Consider the following 26,628-nt stretch of genomic DNA (forward strand, 5'->3'; position numbering starts at 1 on the left):
TAGTATTAGTTCATTGTTGTGGAGGGTCAAGGAAAGGTTTATATATGGAGGGAAATTTTCTTTGTTGGTTGCCAGGGGTAGGAGGGGAGGGGAGGGAGCACTGCAAACAAACAAAATGCATGGACGCATGTCACTTTAGTTTTGTGTATTTCACTGTACAAAAATTATATCTCAATAAAATGCATTTAAAAATATGTAGTATATTAGGAAACTGTTTTGGAAATTATTTTTAGGTTGATACTTCAATCAAGTTGAACTCTGGTAAAGGGAGCCACTCAGAAACCACGGAAGAAAACAGAAACACAGAGGAAAGTAGGAACGGTAGCAATGATAAAGGGGAAAACGACTCTGAGACAATAGAGTTGTCTGATGAGGGATCAGATGAAGATCTGGACTCTGTTCAACATCAGACAATCTCCGAGTGTTCAGGTATGATAACCAGTAGGTGATTGGCTAATAATAATTACAGCTGTTATATTTAAAATGTTAGACTTAAATGTATTTTTTAAAGAGCTAACTAAAAAACAAAAAAACACAAACACGCTGCCCTCGAGTAGGACCCAACTCATAGTGACCCCTCCTTGGGTTTCCAAAGCAGTATTATTACCGAAGTAGATTGCCCAACCTTCCTTCCAGGGGAGTGGCTGGTGGGTTTGAGCTGCCAGCCTTCTGCTTAGCAGTCAAATGCTTTAGGCATCACACCACCAGAGCTCCCAAACAGCTAACTAGAAATAATTAAAAACGCAACATACTTTTTATAAGCAGGCAACCACTAATTTTTATTTGGAACCATATTAAGAGCCTTTAAATGCACTTGGAAAATAATAAAATATGCCATTTAATAAAATTATTATTGTGGTCATTTTACATCAATGAAGAAGGAAGTGTTCTGCATTTTGTAGTGTGATTTGTTGATTTTTTTCATGACTAAAATTGCACAATAAAATGTACCTTGTAAATTGTATGTGCCATTTTAGGGATAGTCCCTCTCGATTTTAGTAACATTTTGACTTTAAAAAGATGACTTTTTTTTTTTTCATGGTTACTACATTAATTCTGGTCAGATGCAATTAGAACAGCTTTTCTCAATATATTGTCCACAGTGTCTTGGTGCGTGGGGAGGTGGACTGTGTGTCTCTGAGACCCTTTCAGTGGTTCTGAAAGTAAAAACTATTTTCAGAGTAATACTTACATGGTGTTTGTCTTTTTGCCCACTGTATTAACATTTGCACTGATGGTACAAAAGTAATAGTAGGTATTACTATTACTATTGATGGGTAAAACTTTTGGTACCTGAGTAGGGATCCAGGCAGTGACATCAAACAGTGTTATCAGTCATCATAATTTTTACTATCAATGAAGGCAATGGCAAAAACAAAACCAAACAAAAACAAAAAAAAACATTGTCACTCAAGAAATTCCCTGATGAAGAAGTAAAAATTGTTAACCTTTTTAATACCTTGTGTGGCAAAATGGCAAGTACACATAAAGCAGTTCTGCTGCATACGGAAGTGTGAAGATTGTCTTGTGGTTACAGTTGAGAGCTGAATTAGTCATTTTTTTCAAAATGAAACACTACTTTTACTTGAAAAAGGAGCTCTGGTGGCACAGTGCCTAAGGCATTTGACTACTGATCAGAAGGTTGGCGGTGCAAACCCACAAGTTGCTCTGCAGAAGGAAGAGGGGACAAACTGCTTCTGTAAAGATTTACCTACCACCTTGGAAACCAAATGGGGGTCGCTGTGAGTAGGAATCAACTCCATGGCAGTGGGTTTGGTTTTGGTTTTTCACTTGAAAGAATGACTGCCAGACAAACTATTATCTTTCAGACTTGGGTATTTGGTAGACATTTACAAAAATGAATGAAGTGAGGCTTTCATTTCAAAGAAAACAACTGCCAGTATTTGTTGCCAGTGATAAAAATTGAGCTTTCAAGTAAAAATTCATCTTTTGGAGAACTTGAATCTGTCACTGTAAGCTTGACAGCCTCCCATTACTTAGACTTTTCCGATAAAATTGGTGGTGATATTAACAGATGTGATTTTTAAAAATGTGTGTATTGAAATGTAAAATGCAGACCTTGAAGGTCTATGTAATATAGTGGACCACTATTTTCTAAAAGACCAGTGCAGGATGTTAAACAATCATGCATGGGTAAAAGACCCATTCAACATGCAAGATAAGCAAAACAACCCCCCCCCCCCAAAAAAAAAAAAAAAAAAAGGAGCAGCTAGTGGGTTTGAATTGCCAAATGTCTTAGGCACTGCACCACCAGCACTCCTTAACATGCAAGATAGGCCCGTGGATTTTAATGGAACAAGTACAAAGAGGTCTGATATGATTTGTTTATTAGCTAAATGTTAATAATCTACTGCTTGTTGGTTCTGGTGTATCAGGGGAAAATACCCACAGTTATCTGAAAAGGATATTAAATTACTCTTCCCTTTTCCAACTACAAGTCTATGTGAGGTCAAGTTTTCTTCATATATTTCAACCAAAATAGCAGATTGCAATAATAGATTATTTCAGGTATGAGAATCCAGCTGTCTTCTAGTATTCCACTTATTCCAAATTTAAAACAATGCCACTCTTCTCACTAATTTTTTTTGAAAAAGTTATTTTTTAAAAATAATGTTATTTATGTTAGCATATAATGCATTTATTATTATTTGAAAAGTAATTAATAAGTATTTACAGTATTTCTCAGTTTTAATATGATCATTATCAATAGATATAACCCACATAAACAAAAGCTATTTGGGGTTCTTAATTAATTTTAAGACAGTAAAGGGAAATGGAAACCAAAAAAGTTGGAGAACTGCTGATTTAAAAGATGTTTGGGCTGAAACGCAGCTCTCAAGGTCAGGTCAGGTGACTCCAACTTACAGTTATCAGGAAACAAAGCATTCTATTTGAGACGAGCTATTGGCACAGTTTCTACTGTATTTGTTTACATTGTTTTGGTACTGCCTGAGTTCCTTCAAAATGCCTACACGTAGAAGGGACCTGAAGATGCTAGGATTGGCAGTTGGGCATTAGAACTAGAGGCTATTACATTTGAAGTATGTAAGCAAGTGGATAAGGCATTTGGCTGCTACCTGGAAGGTCAGTGGTTCAAGCCCATCAGCTGCTCTGTGGAAGGAAGATGGGGCGGTCTCCTTCCATAAAGATTTATAGCCTTGGAAATCCAATGGGAGTCATCATGAGTAGGGTTCGACTGGATGGTAGTGAGTTTGATTTTTTGGTTTTGGTCATTCTTGGTAAGATCAATATTCTTTTTAGATAAGCTTGTTCCCTCTGAAAATATCTCCTTTCTTCCTTAAAGAAGAGGTGATATAGATTATAGGATACCCTCACTGGAGGTTTTGGATTTTCAGAAGTTGCTAAGATTGGCCTTTCTTAGCATATTATACCATTTCTAATAATCTAACATGGGGCTGCTGAGGACTTAAATATTTGAGCATTTATGTTCATTGTCAAATTCTCATTTTTCATCTGATTTTACAGAGGTGGTATTGTCTGGTAGTTAAAAGCTGTGGATCTATAATCAGATAGAGTGGGTGGAACATGACCCTGCCATTTACTTGTTATACCACCTTGGGTATGTATATAACTCTGTTCCAAATTAGCTCCTGTTTACTAATTTGTAAAATGGAGACAGTATTTATACCACCTCAGAGGGTTATGATGTGGATTAAATAAGATAATACCTTTAAATAAAGCTCTTACCGTTGTGCTTATCAGGTAACTCTATACATGTTAACTTCTATTATCATTCTTCATAAGTTAAAACTTGAATGCCAAAAGTTCTAAATAGACTCTAATTTTAAATAAGTTACCATCAATTATCCACAGCATAGAAGAAGGGTATCTAATTACATGTAGTACTTGTGTGGGTTTGTTTCTGTATATTGGAACCACTTTGTGTCACTCATCACATGATTTTTTTTTTTTTTTTGACTGTAGCTATTTGTGTACATGCCTTTTCTTTTGGTTAGTCTGAAGCAGCTTGAGGATATGGTCTGTGTCTTATTCACTATTTGTTACTTACAAATAGAGAAGTTATAGCTGAATAAAGGAGAAAGAACTTAGGTTTTAAAATCATAAGAGACCTACTTCTGAGTTCCAGTGTTATAATTTATTAGCTATTTGAAAGGGCCCAGTTATCTCAACTGTAAAATAGATAACATGTCTATTTCACAGGGTTTTTAGATAATTGTATGAGAAAATACACATGAAAACCTCTTGTAAGTTAAATATATGGCACTGATGTTAGTTGTTATTATCAGCCATAAATATTTGTTGAATCTAAGAGTGAATAGTAAGTACACAATAAAACAAAGCAAAATTTCATGGTTTTACTAAATATCAAACTCATCCCTACTTTCAAAATAATATAGATGAACCCAAATTAAAAGAATTAGATCTTAAACTTGAGGATGCTATTCAGAAGATGAAGAGGCTGGATAAAATATTGGTCAAGAGACAATACAGAGAGAAAGAAGTTAAGAAGCAAGGTCTAGAAATGAGAATAAAGCTGTGGGAAGAACTTAAGGTAAGAATTAGAATTATATAATCAAATGCTGACATGCAAGACACAGTTAGGTGGCACAGTGGTTAAAATGCTCAGCTGCCAACCAAAAAGTTGGTAGTTTGAATCAACCACTCCATGAGAGAAAGATGTGGCAGTCTGCTTCCATAAAGATTTATAGCCTTGCAAACATTGATATATGGGTGGATAGATGAGTGGACAGGCTGAACTATTAGGTATGTCTATGCAGGGGGGGAGTATGCTCATGACCATGTATAGGGTTAGCAGACAATGCTTCTACAAGTGTATTGGTATGTTCTGTAAGAATTCCCAGGTATATAGTAGAGCTGACAAAGGACAAGGTCACTTCTTGGCCATAGCCAGCTACCCAGAGGGAGTGAATAGTTGGACCTGTGGGCTTGGGACCATAGTTGTGGGGACATCAAGCTCAATTGGCATAATATACCACACAAAAACATTGTTCCACATCCTACTTTGATGAGTAGCAACTGGGATTTTAAAAGCTTGCAAATGGGCATCTAGATGCAATGATGGGTCTCTCCTCATCCAGAGCAAAGAAGAATGAAGAAAATGAAAGATGAATGGAAACAATTAGTCCAAGAGACTGGTACACCATGTGATCCCCAGCCTATATGACTATGAGACCAGAAGAACTAGATGGTACCTAGCTACCACTGTCAATCACTTGGAGGGGAATCTATGTAGGAGATCCTGGATAGAGTGTAGAGTGGGAGAACAATGTGAAACAGAACTCAAAATCATTTTTTTTTTTTTTTTTTTAAAAAGGACCAGGTTTGCTGGTCTGATAGAACCTGGTGGAACCCCTGAGACTGTGGCCGCTAGCTGCCTTTCAGAACTAAAATCAAACCACTCCTGTGGCTTCTAGCCAAACAAAGACAGGCATATGAGCTGAACATTTACATTAGGTAGATACACTACTTGGAGAGAACAATCATGGGAGAATAGAAGTGCTGTGTATGCACCGGGAGACAGCTCAGGAGTGCATGGGAGGGAAGGACACAGGGAAGAGGTAACTATGGGGAGGAAGTGGGAAGGGAGTTGTTGCATTGTGGGAAATTGCAGTCAATCATAATACAAAGTGTATGTAAGCTGCTGTATGGAGAGTGAATTTGCTCTGTAAACTTTCACCCAAATCACAATAACAATTAAAAAAAAAAAAGAAAGAAAGAAAAGAAAAGATTTACAGTCTTGGAAACCCTGTGGTGCAGTTTTAGTCTGTCCTATAGGTTCACTATGAGTCGGAATCAATTTGCTAGCAGTGGGTATTTGGTTTGGAAGAAACAATTTCCTTTAAGATGAATAAGAAAAGCATAGACTGTAGTAGTGGTTAATGTGATTTGCCTTTATTGATTTATTTTGGAGGTTGTAGTGTGTGTGTGTGTGTGTGAGAGAGAGAGAGAGATATTTTTCTGACCAGAGAAAGTAACTTGATCTGCACCATTCCAGACTTCAGGCACTGTGTTAGGCTGGGTTCTCTAGAGAAGCAAAATCAGTAAAACTTGTGTACATATAGAGAAAGAGACATTTATCTTAGGTAAATGGCTCACACACTTATTGAAGTTGGCAAGTCCCAAGTTCTTGGATCAAACGTCAAGCTGGAGGCCTTTCCCAACTCACGCAGCTGTAGGAGCTGAGGAGCTCCAAGTTGGCAGGGAGTACCGGCTTTGACTCCAGAGAATGATGAATCCAAGATCTCCAGGCTGAGTAATGGACTGTTCACTCATGGACAGCTGTAGGCAGCACAACAGGATCCCAATCCACAGAAGAATGTCTCTTTTCCCAGGATGTTCATAAATATATTGGAAGCAGACCACACCCCTAGGGAAACTCCCTTTCAATGGATTGGCTGCTCAAAACATATACATCTGATCCCATCGTGGGAATAACCCACATCACAATTGCTTAAACCACATAGAATTGTGGTCCAGCCAAGTTGACCCACAGCTCCAACTATCAGAGGCACTGTGCTGGCGTGTTCATTCCACATGAACAGGCCCAGTAGTACATACCTCTTACCAGTGTCTGGCTGGGCCTCCACCATCTCTGGAATAGAAAGGGGTATGGTGGCTACCTTCATCCAAGTGTGTATGTCTGCTTTTTCTTCAGGGAGCTTAAAGTTTAAACTTTGGAGATAAATAGACAAATACACACGAATTTGATCCCCTGGTTAGCATTATTATTTGAGACCTTTATGGCCAAGTTCTCTTCAGGAAGCTGTAAAGTGCTTGAGGTCTGGATCATGCTCTATTTTGCTTTTGTCTCAACAAATTATGATTGGTTTTCTTTTTGGCCTTCTTGGGCTTCTTATTCTCTATAATATTGAAGGATTGAAGTTGACCCCATTAACATCAACTTGGTATATAGCCATTGGCTCATATTTGAACTTCATCCCTCAAAGGAAAGCTCCTCTGAGGTAAACAATATTGCAATAGCATATTGGGTTATTTTTATATTGGGCTATCAAGATCCTCCTCGATCAATTGACTGATTTCAGAGGAAATTTCTAGGCAATAATATGAATTAGGAATTAAGTTATTAAGAATATATTTTTACAAGGTTCCTAGGAAGACCACTGGGATAAGAAGAAAGCAACATACAAATTGTAATGCTTTAAATTAGAGAAATCCTGTCATTATTTTCTTTTCAGTCTCAAAACAAATTTTTACTTGCTTCAGAACAAGAATCTTGAATGTAAACATAATAAGATAGAACATCAGTCTTGAAATGTCTGAAATTTCAATTTGATGGTATACCTTCTATAATTTACTAGTTATAGAAATATTAAGCAGAAATTTAAAAAACTGTAGGCAAGGTAATTATCATACAATGGTTTACATATTCTCCAGCTCCACCTGGAAATGCCAATTGATAGAATGTTGCTGGATCAGGAAACATTAAAATTTTCCTAAATCAAGGACTAAAAATGGCCCGAACCTTCTTGGTCTATGGACATTATTGAGAGCTATGTTAGAATTGAAAAATAAATCAGTTAGTATAGCTGTTTTCTTTTCCTATGTTCAAACTTTCATTTCTCTTTCATTAGTCTGCAAAAAATAATGAAACTTTAGAAAGTAATGAGGAGATGGAAAATACAAAAAAATTTTTGGCTTTGACTGCAGCATCAGAAGAAACTGTTGGTGAGTAAGATTGAGATGTCATTCTTCTTTATTTTTATCTCAGAATCATAGAATCTTTAGATTAAATTCAAATTCCCAGTCAAATTTCATTTTCTCTTCTTTGTGAATACAACTCTCCTTTAGGGAAAACGCTTGATCACATTTGTTGTTGTTATGTGCCATCGAGTCGGACCCGACTCAGAGTCTCCATTTAGGTAGAATTATATAGAACTACCCTGATCTTGGGAGCTCTGGTAGCATAGTGGCTAAGACACTTGCCTGCTAACCAGATGGATGGCGGTTCAAACCCACCAGCCACTCCTCGGAAGGAAGGTTGGGCAATCCTACTTCCGTAGTGATACTGCCTCGGAAACCCAAGGAGGGGTCGCTGTGAGTCGTGGCCGACTCGACGGCACATAACAACAACAACAACAACATTATTAATACTTTTGTCCTTTTTATGTGATACTGCCTCGGAAACCCAAGGAGGGGTCGCTGTGAGTCGTGGCCGACTCGACGGCACATAACAACAACAACCACCCTGATCTTAGGTATGTTTCAAGGATCTTCGCTAGGGGTGAAAGGACAAGGCAGAGAAAAATGGAAAACAGTTTTTGTCTTTGACTTTATTTCCATTCTCTATTGTGTACCTCTAGACACCCCGTTTGTGTAGACAATCCCCTGACTGCCTTGAATCCTCCTACAATGTGTCTCATTTTAGCCTGTGAAACACCGTTCATAAAAATCCATTGCCAATTTATTCTATTTTCTGTCCTCTCCTAGTCTAGGTTTTAGAAATCAGCCAATTGATTCTGCACATATATTATTTCTATCTTCCCTCCTTGTTTGTATATATACCTGTGAATATTCTTCTTCTTCTTTTTTTTAACTGAGATATTATGTAGCAATATAACCTTTAACTCACTTATATAAAGGTGAAAATTGTAGCCGTTGTTGTTGTTATGTGCCATCGAGTCAACCCTGACTCATAGCGACCCCTCCTTGGGTTTCCAAGGCAATATCACTACGGAAGTAGGATTGCCCAACCTTCCTTCCGAGGAGTGGCTGGTGGGTTTGAACCGCCAGCCTTCTGGTTAGCAGTCAAGTGCCTTAGCCACTATGCTACCAGAGCTCCCAAAAATGTAGCACTGGGAAGCAATTGATACAATTTGGCAAGATACTTTTGAATCCCTTAATTTATATCACACAGATGGTCCTCTAACTGGCTCTAAGCATAAACAAGTAATTCACAAAACAGAATAATAAATAGATGAATAAATATTTCACCTGCCTAATAATCAGAGAGGTGCAAATTATTGTATTTTCATTTTCAAAAAACCAAAGCTAAAAATAATTTAAAAAAAATTGTTGTTGTGAACATAGATTGCCCAACCTTCCTTTTAAGGAGTGGCTGGAGAGTTTGAACTACCAGCCTTCTGGTTGGCAGTCAAGTGCCTTAGACACTATGCTACTAGAGCTCCTAATACCTTTGTAGCATTGTATAATTTTTTCTGTCACCAGGAAAGACCAAAGAACTTGCAAATTGTCCAGTAGGTGGCAGCATCTAGTTGAAATACAGAGTGCTTTTAAAAGAATCACTTAAGGAGCTAGTGCCAGACCTGTTTGGACTTGAACTTTAAACATACAAGTACAAATATACCAAAACTTACTTTCTACCTTTGTTTTCTTTTTCCCCTTTAAACAAATGAAACAACTATTTATATGAGTATTTCCTTTTCATATTCCAGTTTTCCTTAACCTCTTCTATAAGACTTATTTCCAACCTGCTTTCCAGCCCCAGCCCCAGCCCCACCCTTAAAACACAAATCCATTTGAGTCTCTTTCTAACAACACAAATAACCAACAGAAAATAAATGAAAGTATGTTTGTTGTGGGGTTTGTACTTAATTTTATTGTATGTTGAAGCCTTGACTCCAAGAGAACACTGAAAATCGTATTAAATCGACTTAGACCATATTTTGACTTTATAACCCAGAGGTAATAATCTCCAGTTTAACTACTGAGATTTTAAAAGTATACAGTAATACACTTGCTAGAGATCTCAAAAAGACTTTACAAGTCTCTCCTACCTCATTATTGAGGAATCACCTTTGTTTCTAAAGAAATGGGAAAATCAAAACTCTTTGTAACACACAGTTTTCCTTTGGTTTTTAGCATTTATCTAATGGATAGAGGTGGAATTCAGTATTCTCGAAGATAGATAGATGCATGTCATGATGGGTCTGTTTCTTGTCAATGTTTTCATTTTGACAAAGGTTACTTTTTTAGCCTTTGTCACATTTCCTTTTTGTGTTTCCAGCTCCAAATTATAAATGCATGTAAGCATAAAGCAGCAACATCTTAATGAATTAGGCTTCTCAAAATGTGTGAATACCACTTTCTAGGTGCTTTCTCTATGAAATTCAGATACGTAATACTTCACATATGTGGAATTCAGACATGTTAATTGTTTCAAAATTAAATGTTCCAAAAGATCTGGTAGTGTGTGTCTGTTCTGGTGTGTCTGCAGAGGATGGAGGGAGAAAATCACTTAACTGTGCCGACTGGCACAGCTAGGTATTTAGGGTTTTAACCTCTGTTGAGTTCTTAGCATTGCTTAGCAGCCTCTTTTGCATTCCGTGAGGTGGCTCTACCAAACTGTTACTATGTGCTTAACCTCCCATTCTCTTCTGCAAGACCTTCACTCTGGCAGTCTTAACTTTTCCAGAGAAAATGGATATATTGGGTAGGAGTTCTTCCACATTCTTTCCTTTTATTTGTAGTCGTCACCTGACTATGTTCCTTCATCTGCCTCTCGCCTTCCCTCTTAGATGGGGAGAAGGTACTCTTGTTCCCCAAGGCCAAAGTCAGTGACATCTCATCCCTTTCACCCTGCTCCTGCTTTGGCTCACCAATCATTCTGTCCCTCACCTAGATCTTCAAGCTCCCTCCTCTCCTCTGGCTCCTTCCCTTCAGTTTACCATGTTCACATCTTTTAGTTATAAAACAGAATCAATGAGTCATTCAACCAACCAATCACCAAGCAAACATGCAAATCAAAACTCTTCCCTCAGCTCTTCACCCTACTCCCAAACAGGTTTCACTCCTCTCCTTAAAATTCTTCTTGGAAGAAAAGCCTATACCTACTGGTTCCTCCTGACCAACTTCCATTTACGTCTCAACTCTTCTAACCCATCACGGTCTGTATTTTCTATCACAGTACAGAAATGACTTCATCATGGTACCTCTAAATTCTAAATTTAGTGGCATGTTTCCAATTTTTACCCTACGTGACATCTCTGTAGCATCTGATATAGTTCATGATTCTTAGCAAAGTAAAATTTTACAGGACTTATGATTCCGTACTGTTTTTCCTCTTTTTCCCCTGTTCCTTCCCATTTCCTACTTCTGGTACTGAAACCTGTCCCTCTTTTTGTATGTTTTCTCTATTTTGGTTACCATCCACCCAGTCTTCCTCATTATTCTCTTATGCTTTCTTCCTGAGTAACAGTTCTTCAAATGACTATTTTTTCTACTTTTTCTATATATGTCCTCTTTGTCACCCTATCATCAATGGTTTGAATGCAGACTTTATTATTTTTCTTTTAGGATATTTGAATAGTTTCAAGTCTTGTCATCTTGTCTCCCTGATATTATTATCTTCTTATACAATCATTGTATTCACTACCTCTTGCTGTGTAACCATTTACCTCAAACATAGCAGCTTAAAACAATAAACATTTACGATTTCCCAGTTCTGTGGGTCAGGAATGTAGGAGTAGCCTAGCTGGGTGCTCTGACGCAGGATCCCTCGTAAGGTTGCATTCAGCTTGTTGTCCAGGGTTATAGACGTTTGAGGAGTCACCTAGAGCTGGAGAATCTGCTTCCAAGCTCATTTCACATGGTTGTTGGCAAACCTCAGTTCCTTTCTGCCTTTTGGCTGGCGATCTTATTTCCTACCACACGGGCCCCTTCATAGGCTGCCTGAATGTCCTCACAGCGTGGCAGCTGGCTTCCTTTAGAACACATAGTGAGTACTCAGTAAGTTGAGCTATTACTATTCCTAAGATTACTAGGCAACAACAGGAACATAGTATGTTTCTTATATATGACCTTTCACAGATCAGGGAATTTTTGCCAGTTTCGTGCAGTGATTAGGTATCCATAGTTTATTTACCAAGCTTATCCACAGGCTGTTTATCCTGGTTAGTGTTTATTCCATCTTATTTTTGATGGATTATTAATTATATAGAGAAGAGCTAGCTCATAATTTGTTTTCTATATCAACAATTAACTAAAGTATCTTATTTATTCTAGTTACCTTTAGTTGGTCTCTTGGATCTTTTAACTCTAGGAACATATCACTTGGAAATAATATTAATTTTTGTGTCTTTTTCAATGATTTTTTTTTCTCATTTTGAGAACTGTAAAAAAGGCCTAGGAAGGTTGGACAATCTACTTCGGTAGTGATATTGCCTTGGAAACCCAAGGAGGGGTCTCTATGAGTTGGGTCCAACTCGACAGCACATAACAAGTGTTGAAATGTATTAAATACTTTCCAACGTCTACTTAAATTATCATGAAGTTTTTCTTTCTTAACAAATTTATCTAATATTTTAATATTTTAAAATTTATAGAGTTTGAATACAATATCAGTCTTTTATTCTTGAGTCAAGCTTTCTTAGTTATAGAGGATTAGCTTTTTAATTTAGTGCTAGTTTGATTGGCTGACTTTTATTCAGAGTTTTATACCTATATTTAGCAGTGAGATCAGCTGTGTGTGCATGTATGTGTATGGTGTTGTGGGTGGAGGTATGGTGGTGGAGCAGCAGTGGAGGTGTGTGTTTGCTTTGTCAGGCTTTGCTAACTTCATAAAATGAATGGGGGTGGATGTTCACTTATTTCTATGCTTTGGAACAGTTTATATAACATGGGGATTATCTGTTCCCTAAAAGTTTGAAAGATTTCTCTGGAAAAACCATCTGGTTCAAATAATTTTTTTGGAGGCAATTCTCTGACTCTTAGCTTCTTTCATATTTACTATTCCATTTCAGTTTACTCCTTCTTCTGGAGTCAACTTTAGCAATCCATCTATTGGATTACTAAGAAGTATCCATTTCACTGAGACTTAATATTTTATTATCATAACATTTCATATAGTATTCTTTTGTAATAATTATCCTTCTCATTACTTATATACCCCCATTCTAATTTTGTTCATGTTTTCTTTCTTCTTCTTCTTTTTTTTATATGTAGTTTTTAAAAATAATTGTTTTACTTTAGAGTATAGAAATACAGAAAAATTACAAAGATAGTTCAGGCTTCCCATATGCCCCATACCCAGTTTCCCCTATCATTACATCTTACTTTAGTATGATGCATTTGCTACAATTAATGAGCTGATATTGACCCATTATTATTAACTGAGGTCCATACTTTATTCACATTTCCTCTTTTTTTTTTTTTTTGCCAAATCCCCTTTTACTGTTCCAGGAGCCCATCCAGGATACCATATTACATTTAGTTTTTATGTTTCCTTAGGTTCCTCTTGGCTGTGACAGTTTCTCAGACTTCGCTTGTTTCTGATGATCTTAGCAATTTTGAGAAGGACTAGTCAGGTATCTTGAGGAATGTCTCTCAACTGTGATTTGTCTGTTTTGTTTTTTTTTTCCTTATGATTAGACTGGGATTATGTGTTTTTGGGAGGAAGACTGTAGAGGAAAAAGTGTCAGGAATCTAGGAGTAGCCTAGCTGGGTGGTTCTGACTCAGGATTCCCATAAGGTTGCCTGGGGCTGGAAAATCTGCTTCCAAGCTCACTCACGTGGTTGCTGACAGACCTCAGTACTTTGCTGCCTGTTGACCTTCTTTCTGTGTCCCTTTACCTCACCTCCATCATTGTAAGGTTTTCTTTTTTTTTTTTTGGTGGCACTGTCATTAAAGCATTGGGCTGCTAACCAGAAGATTGCTAATTCCAATCCACCAGCTGCTACATGGGAGAAAGACAAAGAATCTGCTTCAGTAAAGATATACAGCCTTGGAAACCCTATGGGGCAGTTTTATTCTGTTGATTTCTTACTTTCTTGCACTAAAAGTTGCTAGAGGCTCATTCTGTTTATTTCCTACCTGAGTCCTAGAATCAGCCATTTCTCCAATGAGTCCTGGCTTCTTTGATTGGAAAATGGTGTTAGAAGCCAATGTCTAGTTGCTAGATGTGTGTGTTGCTACTGGAGTATCATTGTTACTAGGTCTAGCATAGCTGGAAGCTATGCCACTGGTATTTCAAATACCAACAGGATCATTCATGATGGACATGTTTCAGTGGAGCTTCCAGACTAAGACAGATTATGAAGAATTGTCTACTTCTGACAATTACAGAATTATTCCCAAATCTGAACTCAGTTTACTGATGAGCCTCCATTTCCACTCTGCAGAAGGGAAAAACATTCAAGGTTGGTAATTTCTAGTTTAAAACAGTATCTTTCAGGTATCTCAGTTTCTTTTAGGTAAATGTGTATTCAGGGTTTCTTTCCCTCCTCTTCTCCTTTCCTTTTCTCAGGATGATATCTGGGCTCAGGCGGAAGCTTATGTAGCATCATGGCTTGTAGTCCTTGCTATTGCCCTGGAAGTATCTCTTCCTGCTTGGTCTGCGGATGTGAGCTAGTCTGACTTGTAGCTAGTCCCATTTAACTTTTTGGCATCTGCCAACAACACAGTCCTGATGTTCCCATCCTCTCTGGTTGTGAGGTATTGTACTCTACCCCTACCCTCCTCATCAGGACCTCAGGCTGCTTCTAGTATTTGGGAATATCTGGGAATTCCTGAATTTTTTCCATGCCATTAGCCAGGCATGAGGAATTACATGTCTGTGTGCGATCATGAGGTCTTCATGAGTCAGATTGACTTGATGGCAAAAAACTGGTTTTGGTTTGGTCTCCCTCTAAACATGCTACACTGCCATTGCTGTCCTGACTAGGTGTGGAGTACCCTGTGTGGAGTCTTCTCCCAGAATTCCAGGTGTGCAGTGGGGCAGAGTCCACTTTGCTCTGGATTTCCCCATCCTTTTTGGATCTCTATTCAACTCCAGGATTTAACCGCTAAGAGGATGTATGCCTACGAGCTTCATACTGATGTCACTTGTGTCTGCTCTAAGTGCATACACTCTGACATTTTTCTAGGTCCTTTTCCTTATCTGGGATGGGCTTTTATATCTTCCCTGGATGGCAGGAAACTCCTTAAATTACATCCTTCATCTTCTAGAGTTCTTATTAAAAACTCTGTACTTGGTCCTCTAAGCTCTGACTCTTGATCTATACAAGGAGTTTCTTTTTTTCAGGTAAATGTTTCTTAGGTTTGTAGTGAGAAGAGGAATTTTTAAATTTTACTATTAATTTTTTGTTTTGATACAATTTTAGATTTAAAATGAAATTGCAAGAAAAGTACAAAGAATTCTCAAATACCCTTTGCTCAGATTCTCCAAACGTTAACATTTTACCATATTGGTAAGCTCTCTTTCTCCACCCACACTGTCATAGAGCAACATCATGGAAGTCTGCTTAAGTACAAGCAAAAGAGGTGTTTTGAGGGACAGAGATGGTCCAGACTGGAAAGATGTCCACATTCAGAGGGAAAATGGCTGCTTAATCAGACATCGAGGAAGAAAACATTTTTGTATAGTTGGGGCAGGAATGGAAAATTACAAAATCATAACTGGCTAAAAGACAATTGTGAGTCAAAGATAAGATACCTAAGAGCAAGGATTTAGGAGGAATAGGTGGATAATGTATATGTGGAGTTTCATGATTGGTTAAGGGTGTGTAATTGCAAGCGTACATGCTCTTCAATTCATTACAGGGTGGTCACAGGACAATGGCAGGACTGTTCTTTGGATAACCTGCCATAGAAATTTTTCAATTATGTCTGTTTCTGGAGATCCATTGTAAAGATTTATTGATAACACTTTGCATCGCGACCTTTCAGGTAGAAGGTATTGTGTCTTGCATCTATTTGACCGTAGTGGAAAGACCCTCTGAGAATAGATTGTGATATCCTGCACATGCCAGACCTCAGAAAAAAAGGGTATCTCCTTTTAGGATATGTGGTCAGCATCAAGGTTAGATCAACATCCAAGTTAGAGAACTGCTGTTAGAAAAGGCGGCTTTAAAATTCAACATGAATTCTAGACTCCTGTCAAGACTTAAAAATGGAATCAAGGCTCTGCTTTCAGACTGCTCTATTTACACACATCAAGTGCCTCTGATTTTAAACTCTCATAACATACATGCACACATACACATACACACACAGCAGGAAATAAATATTGCTACAATACTGTCATAGCAAAAGAAAATCCTGGGTCAAATGTTGCATTTAGTTGTCACGTCTCTTTATTTATTCATTTTTAAAATTTTTATTGTGATTTGGGTGAAAGTTTAGGGAGCAAATTCATTTTCCATACAGCAGTTCATACACCTTTTGTTCCATGACATTGACTGCAGTCCCCACAATTTAACAGCTCTCTTCCACTTCCTCCCTGTAGTTACCTCTTCCCTGTGTGCTTCTTTCTTATGCATTCCTGCCTCCAGAGCTGTCTCCCTGTGCAAAGACTGCCTTTCTGTTCTTCCATGGTTAATTGTTCTAAGGAGCGTATCTACCTGGTATAAATGTTCACCCTATATGCCTGTCTATTGTTTGGCTGAAGTCACGGGAGTGTGCTCGATTCCAGGCCTGAAGACTAACTAGCGCCCATAGTCTTTGAGGTTTCACCAGGCTCTATCAGACCAGCAAGCCTGGACTTTTTTATGATTTTGAGTTTTGTTCCGCATTGTTCTCCACTCTGCCCAGGATCCCCTGCGCCGATCCCTTGTCACATGTCTTTTGTTAGTCTTCTTTCTGTTGTATCACATTGACATTTTTGCAAACTAGAAACCTGTTATTCTGTAGAATAAATCCATTTTGGGTTTGTCAGTGTTTCAACACGATTAGATTCAGGAATTTTTGGCACAAATTCCATAGAAGTGATATTATGTTCTTCTCAATGTATCGTATCAAGTAGCCATGAAGTGCATGAACACAATCTTTCCCATTATTGGTGACACCAATTCAGTTAAGCTAGTGTCTGTTAGATTTTACCTCGATAAAGTTACTATTTTTCCTTTTGTAATTAATAAGTAACCTTGTGGCTTTGTGGCAAATTTAAGGCTCTTACCCTGTTATTCTTCAAACTTTCACCCACAAGTTTTATCATCCATTTATGATTCTTACCTGAATCAGTTATTAACATGTTTACAAAAATGTATTCTAATTTCATCTACATTAATGAGTTTTTTTTTTTTTTTTTAACTGTAAGTAAAAGCTTTCAAAAGAGAGGCTTGGAATTCAGAAAATTCTTTCTTAAGGGTTTAAGCTCTTGCAATCAAATGCCTGGCTTTCACAACTATTGTCTTTGAAATTCAAAGCTGAGCTATGAGGTCTTTGTTCTAGGTTGTGTCTACCTCTGTCTGATGGAATGAATACCACCAGCTAATGGGTGGAGAGCCAGCTTTACAAGAATAATTTCAAGCTAGAAAAAGCCCCTAAGCTGAAAATGCCCAAATATTTCTTGCTATAAGAGTTTCAGTGGTATAAATTTTCATATTTGTTTTCTTTCTATTTTATTTTATTTTATTTCTAATTTTAGTATAAAATTGAGTGAGATTACTATTAAAATGGAACTATGAGATTAAAAAATACATATTAACACTTTTAATATATGATATAATGTAAACTAATAATAAAATGTTGCCAGGTTGCTGACAAATAATTAATGGCTATACCCAAAAAAGGAGCTCTGATGACACAGTAGTTAAAGTCTTTGGCTGCTACCAAAAGGTCAGTGGTTTGAACTCACCAGCCTCTCCATGGAAGAAAGATAAGGCAGTCAGCTTTGTGAAGATTTACAACCTTAAAAACTTTATAGGGCAGTTCTACTCTGTCCTATAGGGTCGTTATGAGTCAGAATCAACTTGTTGGCAATGGGTTTGTTTTTTTTTTTAATACCCCAAAAATTAAAATTCAAAAGAGCTTTAAACCTTTTTCTTCTTTTCAGTAGTTTAATCCCACCCCAAACTCCCCACCAAAGGCTAACCCCACTAATTTGATTAACAAATTAGAGATTAGGAGCTCTGGTAGCATAGTGCCTAAGGTACTTGACTGCTAACCAGAAGGCTGGTGGTTCAAACCCACCAGCCACTCCTCAGAAGGAAGGTTGGGCAATCTACTTCCGTACTGTTACTGCCTCGGAAACCCAAGAAGGGGTCGCTATGAGTTGGGTCGAACTCAACGGCACATAACAACAACAACAATTAGAGACTGTAAAAAGATTACTTTGTAATGTCAATCCAGATGCTGCCCATTGATGCCTTTGTATTTAATATCACAAGCTTTGTATTTTGAATTTAGTAATGTTTGTGAGTTGAGGATGAATGTATCTCTACTTGCTCCCTGACTGAGCTTGATCCAAGTTTGTTTCCATAGGTCATGAATTCTGTAACATTTAGAAGAGTTGTCATGTTTTCTGAAGCAAAATGATATCTGTGCCACAGCCTGGCAGATTCTCTCACATTAAGTGTATGTAGAAGGGCATTTCTTGCAAATATACAGTATGGAAGTCAGCTAATAGAAGAATATAAAAATAAATTTCATTGAAACAAGCAGCAGAAAAAAAAAAGAGAAAAATACAATTTCCTATCTTTTTAAGCCACAAAAGATCTGACAGTGATCTCACTGTCAAAGCCTAACCTTGAGGCTCTAAAGTAGAAAACAACACAAACACAATTACAATTACTCAGTGTGCATGTTGTCTATAATGCGAACATTGGGAATTGGATGCATTATCTCTGGAAAGTTAATATGATATTTTAGCACACCCTCATACATCCTCTTTGCACTTAAGTTCTAGAGAAATACAGTTGACTATCTTGACTTCTGTTGTTTGTTTCAGTAACTCATGCATAAAAAGGTGATTGTCATTTCTATTTGGAAGTGACATTATTTTAAGAAATTCACATAATTGTAGTTCTGGTGATGCATGATTAAAGCCTTGGGCTGATGACGAAAAGGTTAGTGGTTTTAATCTACCAGTTGCTCCTTGGGAGATGTGACAGTCTGCTTCTGTATAGACTTAATAGCCTTGGAAACACTATGCGGGCAGTTCTGTTCTGCCTTACAGAGTCACTATGAGTTGGAATCTATGGCTTTATGGCACTGTTTTTTTTTGTGTGTGTGCATTGAGGGGATTAAGGAATATTGGATCTACTTTTTTTAAAAAATATAATTCTTATGTACACAATTCCTTATTTATTTTATGTGTATTGAACAAGAGTTTTTTTTTTTTTTTTTTTAAATCAATAGATACTTCTCACTATGAGGATGGAGGAACATTTCTTCCAGTGTTTCATACTCAAGTCCCTCCAGAAGAGTATGAAAATCATATAAAGTATGCCAACCAAGGTATGGTTTTATTTGTGTGATTGTATATATTATCATAAGGAAATACTAGCAGTGTACAGAAATATTCACAGCTGAAGTGATTTGATATCATTTATCTAGAGGTGGGTGGGAGTGAGTGGGGTTCTAGATAAAATAGGATTGACCATGAATTGATTGTTGCTGAAGTGTTGGGAATTCATTACAACATTCTGTCTAACTTTGGATGTTTGAATTTTTACGTAATAAAGAGTTTTAAAATCTGGTTGCAAGTAAGAAAAACCTGACTTAAGCAAAAAATAGAATTAATTATAGAAAGAATGCTGGCTGTAGATAGCTTTCTTTGTTTCCCAAGAGCATATGCTATGGTTAGTCATTGAGAGGGAGACTTAATTCCAAAATCCTAGATTTTGCTTATCCCTGGTCTAACCGATTCATTGAACCTAGCAACCTCCTGCTACATCATCATCAGATTGGGAGAAAAGGGACATTGCTAGTGAGAGAATTCTTATCAGGTAATCCAATGCTTTTTTCTCTATAATTTAGTACAAGTATATTTTAAATACATTTTTTACAAATGTAGACATCTTGTTGTTATGTGCCGTTGAGTCAGACCCGACTCATAGCGACCCCTCCTTGAGTTTCCAAGGCAGTATCACTACAGAAGTAGATTGCCCCATCTTCCTTCTGAGGAGTGGCTGGTGGGTTTGAACCACCAGCCTTCTGGTTAGCAGTCAAGTGCCTTAGGCATTATGCTACCATAGCTCCTAATGTAGACATTGTTGTTGTTGTTGTTATGTGCTGTCGAGTCGGCCCCGACTCATAGCGACCCCTCCTTGGGTTTCCGAGGCAGTATCACTACAGAAGTAGGATTGCCCAACCTTCCTTCCGAGGAGTGGCTGGTGGATTTGAACCGCCAGCCGTCTGGTTAGCAGGCAAGTGTCTTAGACATAGCTGCATTTAATTTGAGTTATGTTAATGAAAATATTAATGGAATGTGTAAAGACCTAAAAATGAAAAGGGAATAACATGCTTGACGTTTCTCAAGCTGAAAGAACTGAAGAAAAAATTTAAGCGTTGAGTTGCAATATTGAAGGATTCTATGGGTATGAATACACAGAGTCACTGTACTGAAAAGAATTGATTAAGACTCAACAATTTCAGGAGGTAGCATATGATAAAGAGCGGATGGTACTGAAGGAGAAAGGCCAAGCTACACTGAAGGAATTGGTGAAAAACAAGGCTTCAGGAATTGATGGAGTGACCATTGAGATGTTGTAACAAACTGATGCAGCACTGGAGACACTCAGTCTTTCATACCAAGAAATTTGGAAGACAGCTACCTGGTCAACCAACTAGAAGAGCTCTACATTTGAAAGGTGATCTAACAGAATGTGGAAATTATCAAACAGTATTATTAATATCACAGGCAAGTAAAATACGCTAAAGATAATTAAAAACAGTTACAGCATTATATTGACAAGGCACTGCTGGAAATTCAAGCTGGATTCAGAAGAGGATGTGGAATGAGGGATATCATGGCTAATATCAGATGGATCTTGGTTGAAAGCAAAGAAAACCAGAAAGATGTTACCTGTGCTTTACTGGCTATGCAAAGGCATTCAGTTATGCAGATCATAATGAATTTTGGATATCATTGTGAAGAAGGAGAATTCCAGAACACTTAAATGTGCTCATGAGAAACCTGTACATAGACCAAGAGGTAGTCATTCAAACAGAACAAGGGGATACTGCATGGTTTAAAAACAGGAAATGTGTGTATCAGGGTTGTATCCTTTCATCATACTTATTCAATCTGTATGCTGAGCAAATAATCCAAGAAGCTGGACTATATGAAAAAGAACACAGCATTAGGATTGGAGGAAGAATCATTAGCAACCTGCGATATGCAGATGATACAACATTGCTTGTCTGAAAGTGAAGAAGACTTGAAGCATTTACTGATGGAAATCAAAGACTACAGCCTTCAAAAAGGGTTACACCACAACATAAAGAAAACAAACATCCTTACAACTGGAACAATGGACTACATCGTGACAAATGGAGGAAAGATTGAAATTGTTGGGGGTTTCATTTTACTTGGAACCACAATCAATGTCCATGGAAGCAGCAGTCAAAAAATCAGACCATGTATTACACTGGGCAAATCTGTTGCAAAAGACCTTTTTAATGTGCTAAAGAGCAAAGGTGTCACTTTGAAGACTAAGGTGTGCCTAATGCAAGCCATAGTATTTCCAGTAGCCTCATATGCATGTGAAAGGTGGACGAAGAATAAGGAAGAATGAAGAACAATTGATGCATTTGAACTATGGTACTGGCAAAGAATATTGAAAATGCCATGGACTGCCAGAAGAACAAACAAATATATCTTGGAGGAAGTATAACCAGAGTGCTCCTTGGAAGGGAGGGTGGCTAGACTTTGTCTCATATTCTTTGGTTGTGTTGTCAGAAGGGACCAGTCCCTGGAGAAGGATATCATGCTTAGTAAAGTAGAGGGTCTGTGAAAGAGGGGAAAACCCTCAACGATATGAAGTGACACAGTGGCTGCAATGATGGGCTCAAGCATGGAAACAATTGTGAGGCTGGTGCAGGACTGGGCAGTGTTTCATTCTGTTTTACATAGGATTGCTGTGAGTTGGAACTGATTTGATGGCACCTAACAACAACAGCAATAGCAAATGTTTAAGAATATGTGAGTTGGGTGGGTAAGCCACTGAATGGGTAAGCCTCATATTTCAGCTTAAAAAATCTATATGCAACTTGAATTATGGGAAAAAGTTATATCCTAATAATGTCTAAGGTAGCCACTCATCAAAAAAAGTAACTCATACTTTAACTATTGATATTTGATTTTAAAAACAATTAATTATGTATGGTTGATTAATAACTAACTAACTAAGGAACTTTGGTGGTGTGATGTTAAAGCATTTGGCTGGTAACCAGAAGGTTGGTGGTTTGAACCTACCTGCTGCTCTGTGGAAGAAAGATGTGGCAGTCTGCTTCTGTAAAGATTTATAGCCTTGGAAACCACTAGGGGTCACTATGAGTCAGAATTGACTCGATGGCAGTAGGTAGATGATTAAAATATAAAAACTCCAATTATAAAGCACAGATTTATTTTTCCTAGAAACTTAAATTTGAGTAAAAAAAATTTTATAATATAACAAAATGTGCAAAGACCTGGAGTTAGAAAACCAAGAGGGAAGAACACGCTTGGCATTTCTCAAGCTGAAAGAAGTTAAGAAAAAATTCAAGCCTCGAGTTGTGATACTGAAAGATTCTATGGGCAAAAGATTGAATGATGCAGGAACCATCAAAAGAAGATGGAAGGAATACACAGAGTCACTGTACCAAAAAGAATTGGTCAATGTTCATCCATTTCAGGAGAATCAAGAGCCAATGGTATTGAAGGAAGAAGTTGAAACTGCACTGAAGGAAGTGGCGAAAAACAAGGCTCCAGGAATTGATGGAATGCCCATTGAAATGTTTCAACTAATGGATGTTGCACTGGAGGCACTCACTTGGCTATGCCAGGAGATTTGGAAGATAGCTACCTGGCCAACTGACTGGAAGAGATCCATATTTGTACCCATTCCAAAGAAAGGTGATCCCACAGAATGTGGAAATTATCTAACAATATTGTTAATGTTGCACGCAAGTAAAATCTTACTGAAGATAATTCAAGAATAGTTATAGCAGTATATTGACAGGGAGCTTCCAGAAATGCAAGTTGGATTCAGAAGAGGACATAGAACAAGGGATATCATTGCTGATGTCAGATGGATCTTGGCTGAAAGCAAAGAATACCAGAAAGATGATTACTTGTGTTTTATTGACTGTGCAAAAGCATTTGATTGTGTGGATCATAACAAATTATGGATAACATTGAGAAGAATGGGAATTCCAGAACACTTGATTGTACTCATGAGGAACCTGCACATGGACCAGGAGGCTGTCATCCGAACAGAACAATGGGACACTGCATGGCTTAAAATCAAGAATGGAGTGTGTCAGGGTTCTACTCTCCCTTTCACCATACTTGTTCTATCTATATGCTGACCAAATAATACACGAAACTGGACTATATGAAGAAGAGTTGTGGCATCAGGATTGGAGGAAGACTCATTAACAACTTGCAATATGCAGACGACACAACCTTGCTTGCTGAAAGTGAAGATGACTTGAAGCACTTACTGATGAAGATTGAAGACTACAGTATGCAGTATGGATTACACCTCAATATAAAGAAAACAAAAATCTTCACAACTGGACCTATAAGCAGCATCATGATAAATGGAGAAAAGATTGAAGTTGTCAAAGACTTCATATTATTTGGTTCTACATTCAACACCAATGGAAGCAGCAATCAAGATATCTGATGACGTATAGCATTGGCAAATTGGCTGCAAAAGACCTCTTTCAAGCTCTGAAGAGCAAAGATGTCTCCTTAAGGACTAAAGTGTGCCTGACACAAGCCATGGTATTTTTAGTCACCTCAGTGAGTGAGAACTGGATAATGAATAAGGAAGACCATAAAAGAGTGATGCTTTTGAGTTGTGATGCTGGTGAAGAATGCTAAAAGTACCATGGACTGCTAAAAGAACTAACAAATCTGTCCTGGAAGTAGTGCAGCCGGAATGCTCCTTGGAAGCGAGAATGACCAGACTTCCTCTCACTTACTTTGGACATTTTGTAAGAAGGGACCATTCCGTGGAGAAGGATATCATGCTTGGTAAAGTGGAGGGTCAGTGAAAGAGGAGAAGGCCCTCACAAGATGGCTTGACACAGTGGGTACAACAATGGACTCAGGTATAGCAAGGGTTGTGGAGCTGGCACAGGACCAGGCAGTGTTTCATTCTGCTGTACATAGGGTCGCTATGAGTTGGAGATGATTCGAGGGCACCTAACAACAACAGCAACAAGGAACTTAAATCTGAGTAAAAAAAAAACTTTTTATAGTATTTGAAAAGAATTCAAATTCAGAGATTTACCCTTTTCCTTGCCAAATACTGTCATAAAAATTTATTCCTTAATGACTAAATATGCATTAAATCTTTGGTAATTAATTATCAATAAATATACCAATGGAATAGCCCTCTTAATTCTTTTTATTGAAGTAAAACAAATATAACTTTAGAACAAAGATAACTTTTAAGTAAACCTTGTTTGGATTAGCTACAGCCTGGTGTTTTTTCCCTTTTGGACTTTAATGTGGCAATGTATTCTGTTATGTAGAGTGGACTCCATTTATCATTTAAGAAGACTCTTCCTGTTTATGCATTTATTTGGAGCTTTAATGAAGAGTTCAGAAAGTCTTGTTTTAAAAGCTTTAAATGTGACAAGGATAGAAACAGGATATTTAATAAAAGGAGTAAGAGGCCACAAGCCGTTTTCTTACCTGTGATTTGAGCACTCAGGAACTGAACATCTCAGAGGTTTACTCAAACCTCTTACCAAAGGTTGAGAAAAACTGACAAACTGAGTGGGGCTCCAGGGCATTGTGTAAATGGGGTGTAACCATCCAAGATGTTTATCCTAGTCCTTGCTTAAAAGACAAGTTTGAACAAAAAGTTTGTTGTTCAGGAAGAATGATGGCAAATTAATAGAATAGCAGGGAAGGACTCCAGTCTTTAGGGAAATTTTGTTTCATATAATAAAATATGTTTTAAAATCCCCATAGCATCAGAGATTTCTAATTCACATGTATCACTTGAAGTTCTTTTCCTATTTTTCCAAGGAATCAACATCAAGGAGTTTGATTATTAATAATAATAAGGAAAGAAGTTTTATGAGAATGTCATTGGAAGTTATGGTAGCACATTTATCTTTTTAAGTTAAATCTCCATCTATATTAGATTTCAGGATAGGGAATTCAGAAGTTCTTCTGTGTGTGTTTTATTTCTTATATATTTTGGTATTGCCTTACATGAATTTTTAGCATAATTGACAATTATAGTTATGAAAACATTCTGAACTTTTTCAATATTAGGTTTGACATATGATGTGGAAGGAAATGAGTCATTGATCAAATCAGATATGAAAACTTCTTCAAAACCAGAAAATATTGAGCTCAGGGGTAAACATAACCAGGATTTTATTAAAAAAAACATTGAGGTATGTACTTAGAAATTCAGAAGACAGAATGAGTGGCTGTATGAGTTGTGAAAATGGTAATAGTTGTGTTAATTGTCTTTAAATATGTATGTATGTGTATATATTTATATACATACACATATGTTTTACCAAAATACATGTAAAACAGTATATACAACCGAATAGAAAGTTTCATAGACCAATACTTATCTTCACTAACATTTGATGTAGTATCCTTTCTATTCCATTGCATCTTTTCCTACCCTGTCCTATCTTACTGCTTTTCAAAAATGCTATTTGCAGCTTAATGCATTTACTACCCACAAAAGAGTCTGGGACTTCCAATTTGAAAAGCATTTATTTATAGAATATTCTTGGACAATGTTTCCAGATTTTAAATGGCATATTAATACATTTTTTTAAAGTAAGGACACTGATTTTTAAAGCTGGTGCATTTGGAAATCTGAATGGCAGAGCAGAGGTGGTGGGCTGAAGAGGCCAACTGGTTGACTGCTCCCCTGAGCCCCCTGTCTGCAGGCCACTTGCCATGATGAATGCCCTGCTTCTGGGGTTTGTCCTTGCTCTTGCAAGTGCTGCAGCCTGACTTGGCTTGTCCTCAAGACAGACTCAGACTATCCAAGTCTTTTTTTTTCGGGGGGAGGTAAATTTAATTTACGCAAGTGTAAAATTAATCTACAACAAGAAATGTTAAGTATAGGTGGATAGAAATCTTATGGCAAACCACTTAGACAATTAAATTATTAGAAAACTGCACTGGTGAGTGTGAAGAATTAGCAAGAGGAGAGAGTTCAAGAATTCCTCCACATGAAAGTGTGATGCCTTTTCCACAGGAGATGCATCATTTCCATGCAGATTGAGTTCATGAGTCAGCCTGCCACTGCCAGCACTGGCTTCTGGGGCGCTCCATTTTTCTGTGCTGCACATTTGCCTACCTCTGCCCAGAAACTTCTTTCCAACTTGATGTGTCTCTTGTCTTTGCATCGGCCCTTTGTGTGTTGATTCATTGTTTAGTTTTCCAAGAGCGGTAGAGTTCCTCATATGTAAGTTCTTGGTGAGTTCTTCCTACCACTGATAGAGACAACAGCTCTACCATAGATTTTCTCTTCCCCTTTTATCAGTGGTAACTGAGTCTTTATTTAAACTCCTGGTATGATACTCATTTAGTGGATATAGCCACTCCTCGGAAGGAAGGTTGGGCAATCCTACTTCCGTAGTGATACTGCCTCGGAAACCCAAGGAGGGGTCACTATGAGTCGGGGCCGACTTGATGGCAAACAACAACAACAACAACAACAATAGGCATTTGAAGCACAGCAAAGTTTATGAACTCCCATTTGATA

At 37.6% G+C, this 26,628-nt stretch overlaps 1 protein-coding gene across 1 annotated transcript in view; it reads left to right on the plus strand.

Annotated features, from left to right (window-relative positions):
* Nucleotides 1–26,628, plus strand: part of FSIP1 (fibrous sheath interacting protein 1) — a 183,029-nt gene that overhangs the window by 4,868 nt on the left and 151,533 nt on the right. Inside the window, exons 2-6 of the mRNA XM_007940512.1 lie at nucleotides 234–429; nucleotides 4,401–4,555; nucleotides 7,617–7,710; nucleotides 19,079–19,177; nucleotides 25,164–25,288. Of these exons, the coding sequence (XP_007938703.1) occupies nucleotides 234–429; nucleotides 4,401–4,555; nucleotides 7,617–7,710; nucleotides 19,079–19,177; nucleotides 25,164–25,288 (669 nt within the window). The remainder of the gene's footprint in view (nucleotides 1–233; nucleotides 430–4,400; nucleotides 4,556–7,616; nucleotides 7,711–19,078; nucleotides 19,178–25,163; nucleotides 25,289–26,628) is intronic.

This window comes from Orycteropus afer, unplaced genomic scaffold (assembly GCF_000298275.1).
Source record: "Orycteropus afer afer isolate SDZICR_OR568_19922 unplaced genomic scaffold, OryAfe1.0 scaffold00068, whole genome shotgun sequence".
NCBI lineage: Eukaryota > Metazoa > Chordata > Mammalia > Tubulidentata > Orycteropodidae > Orycteropus > Orycteropus afer.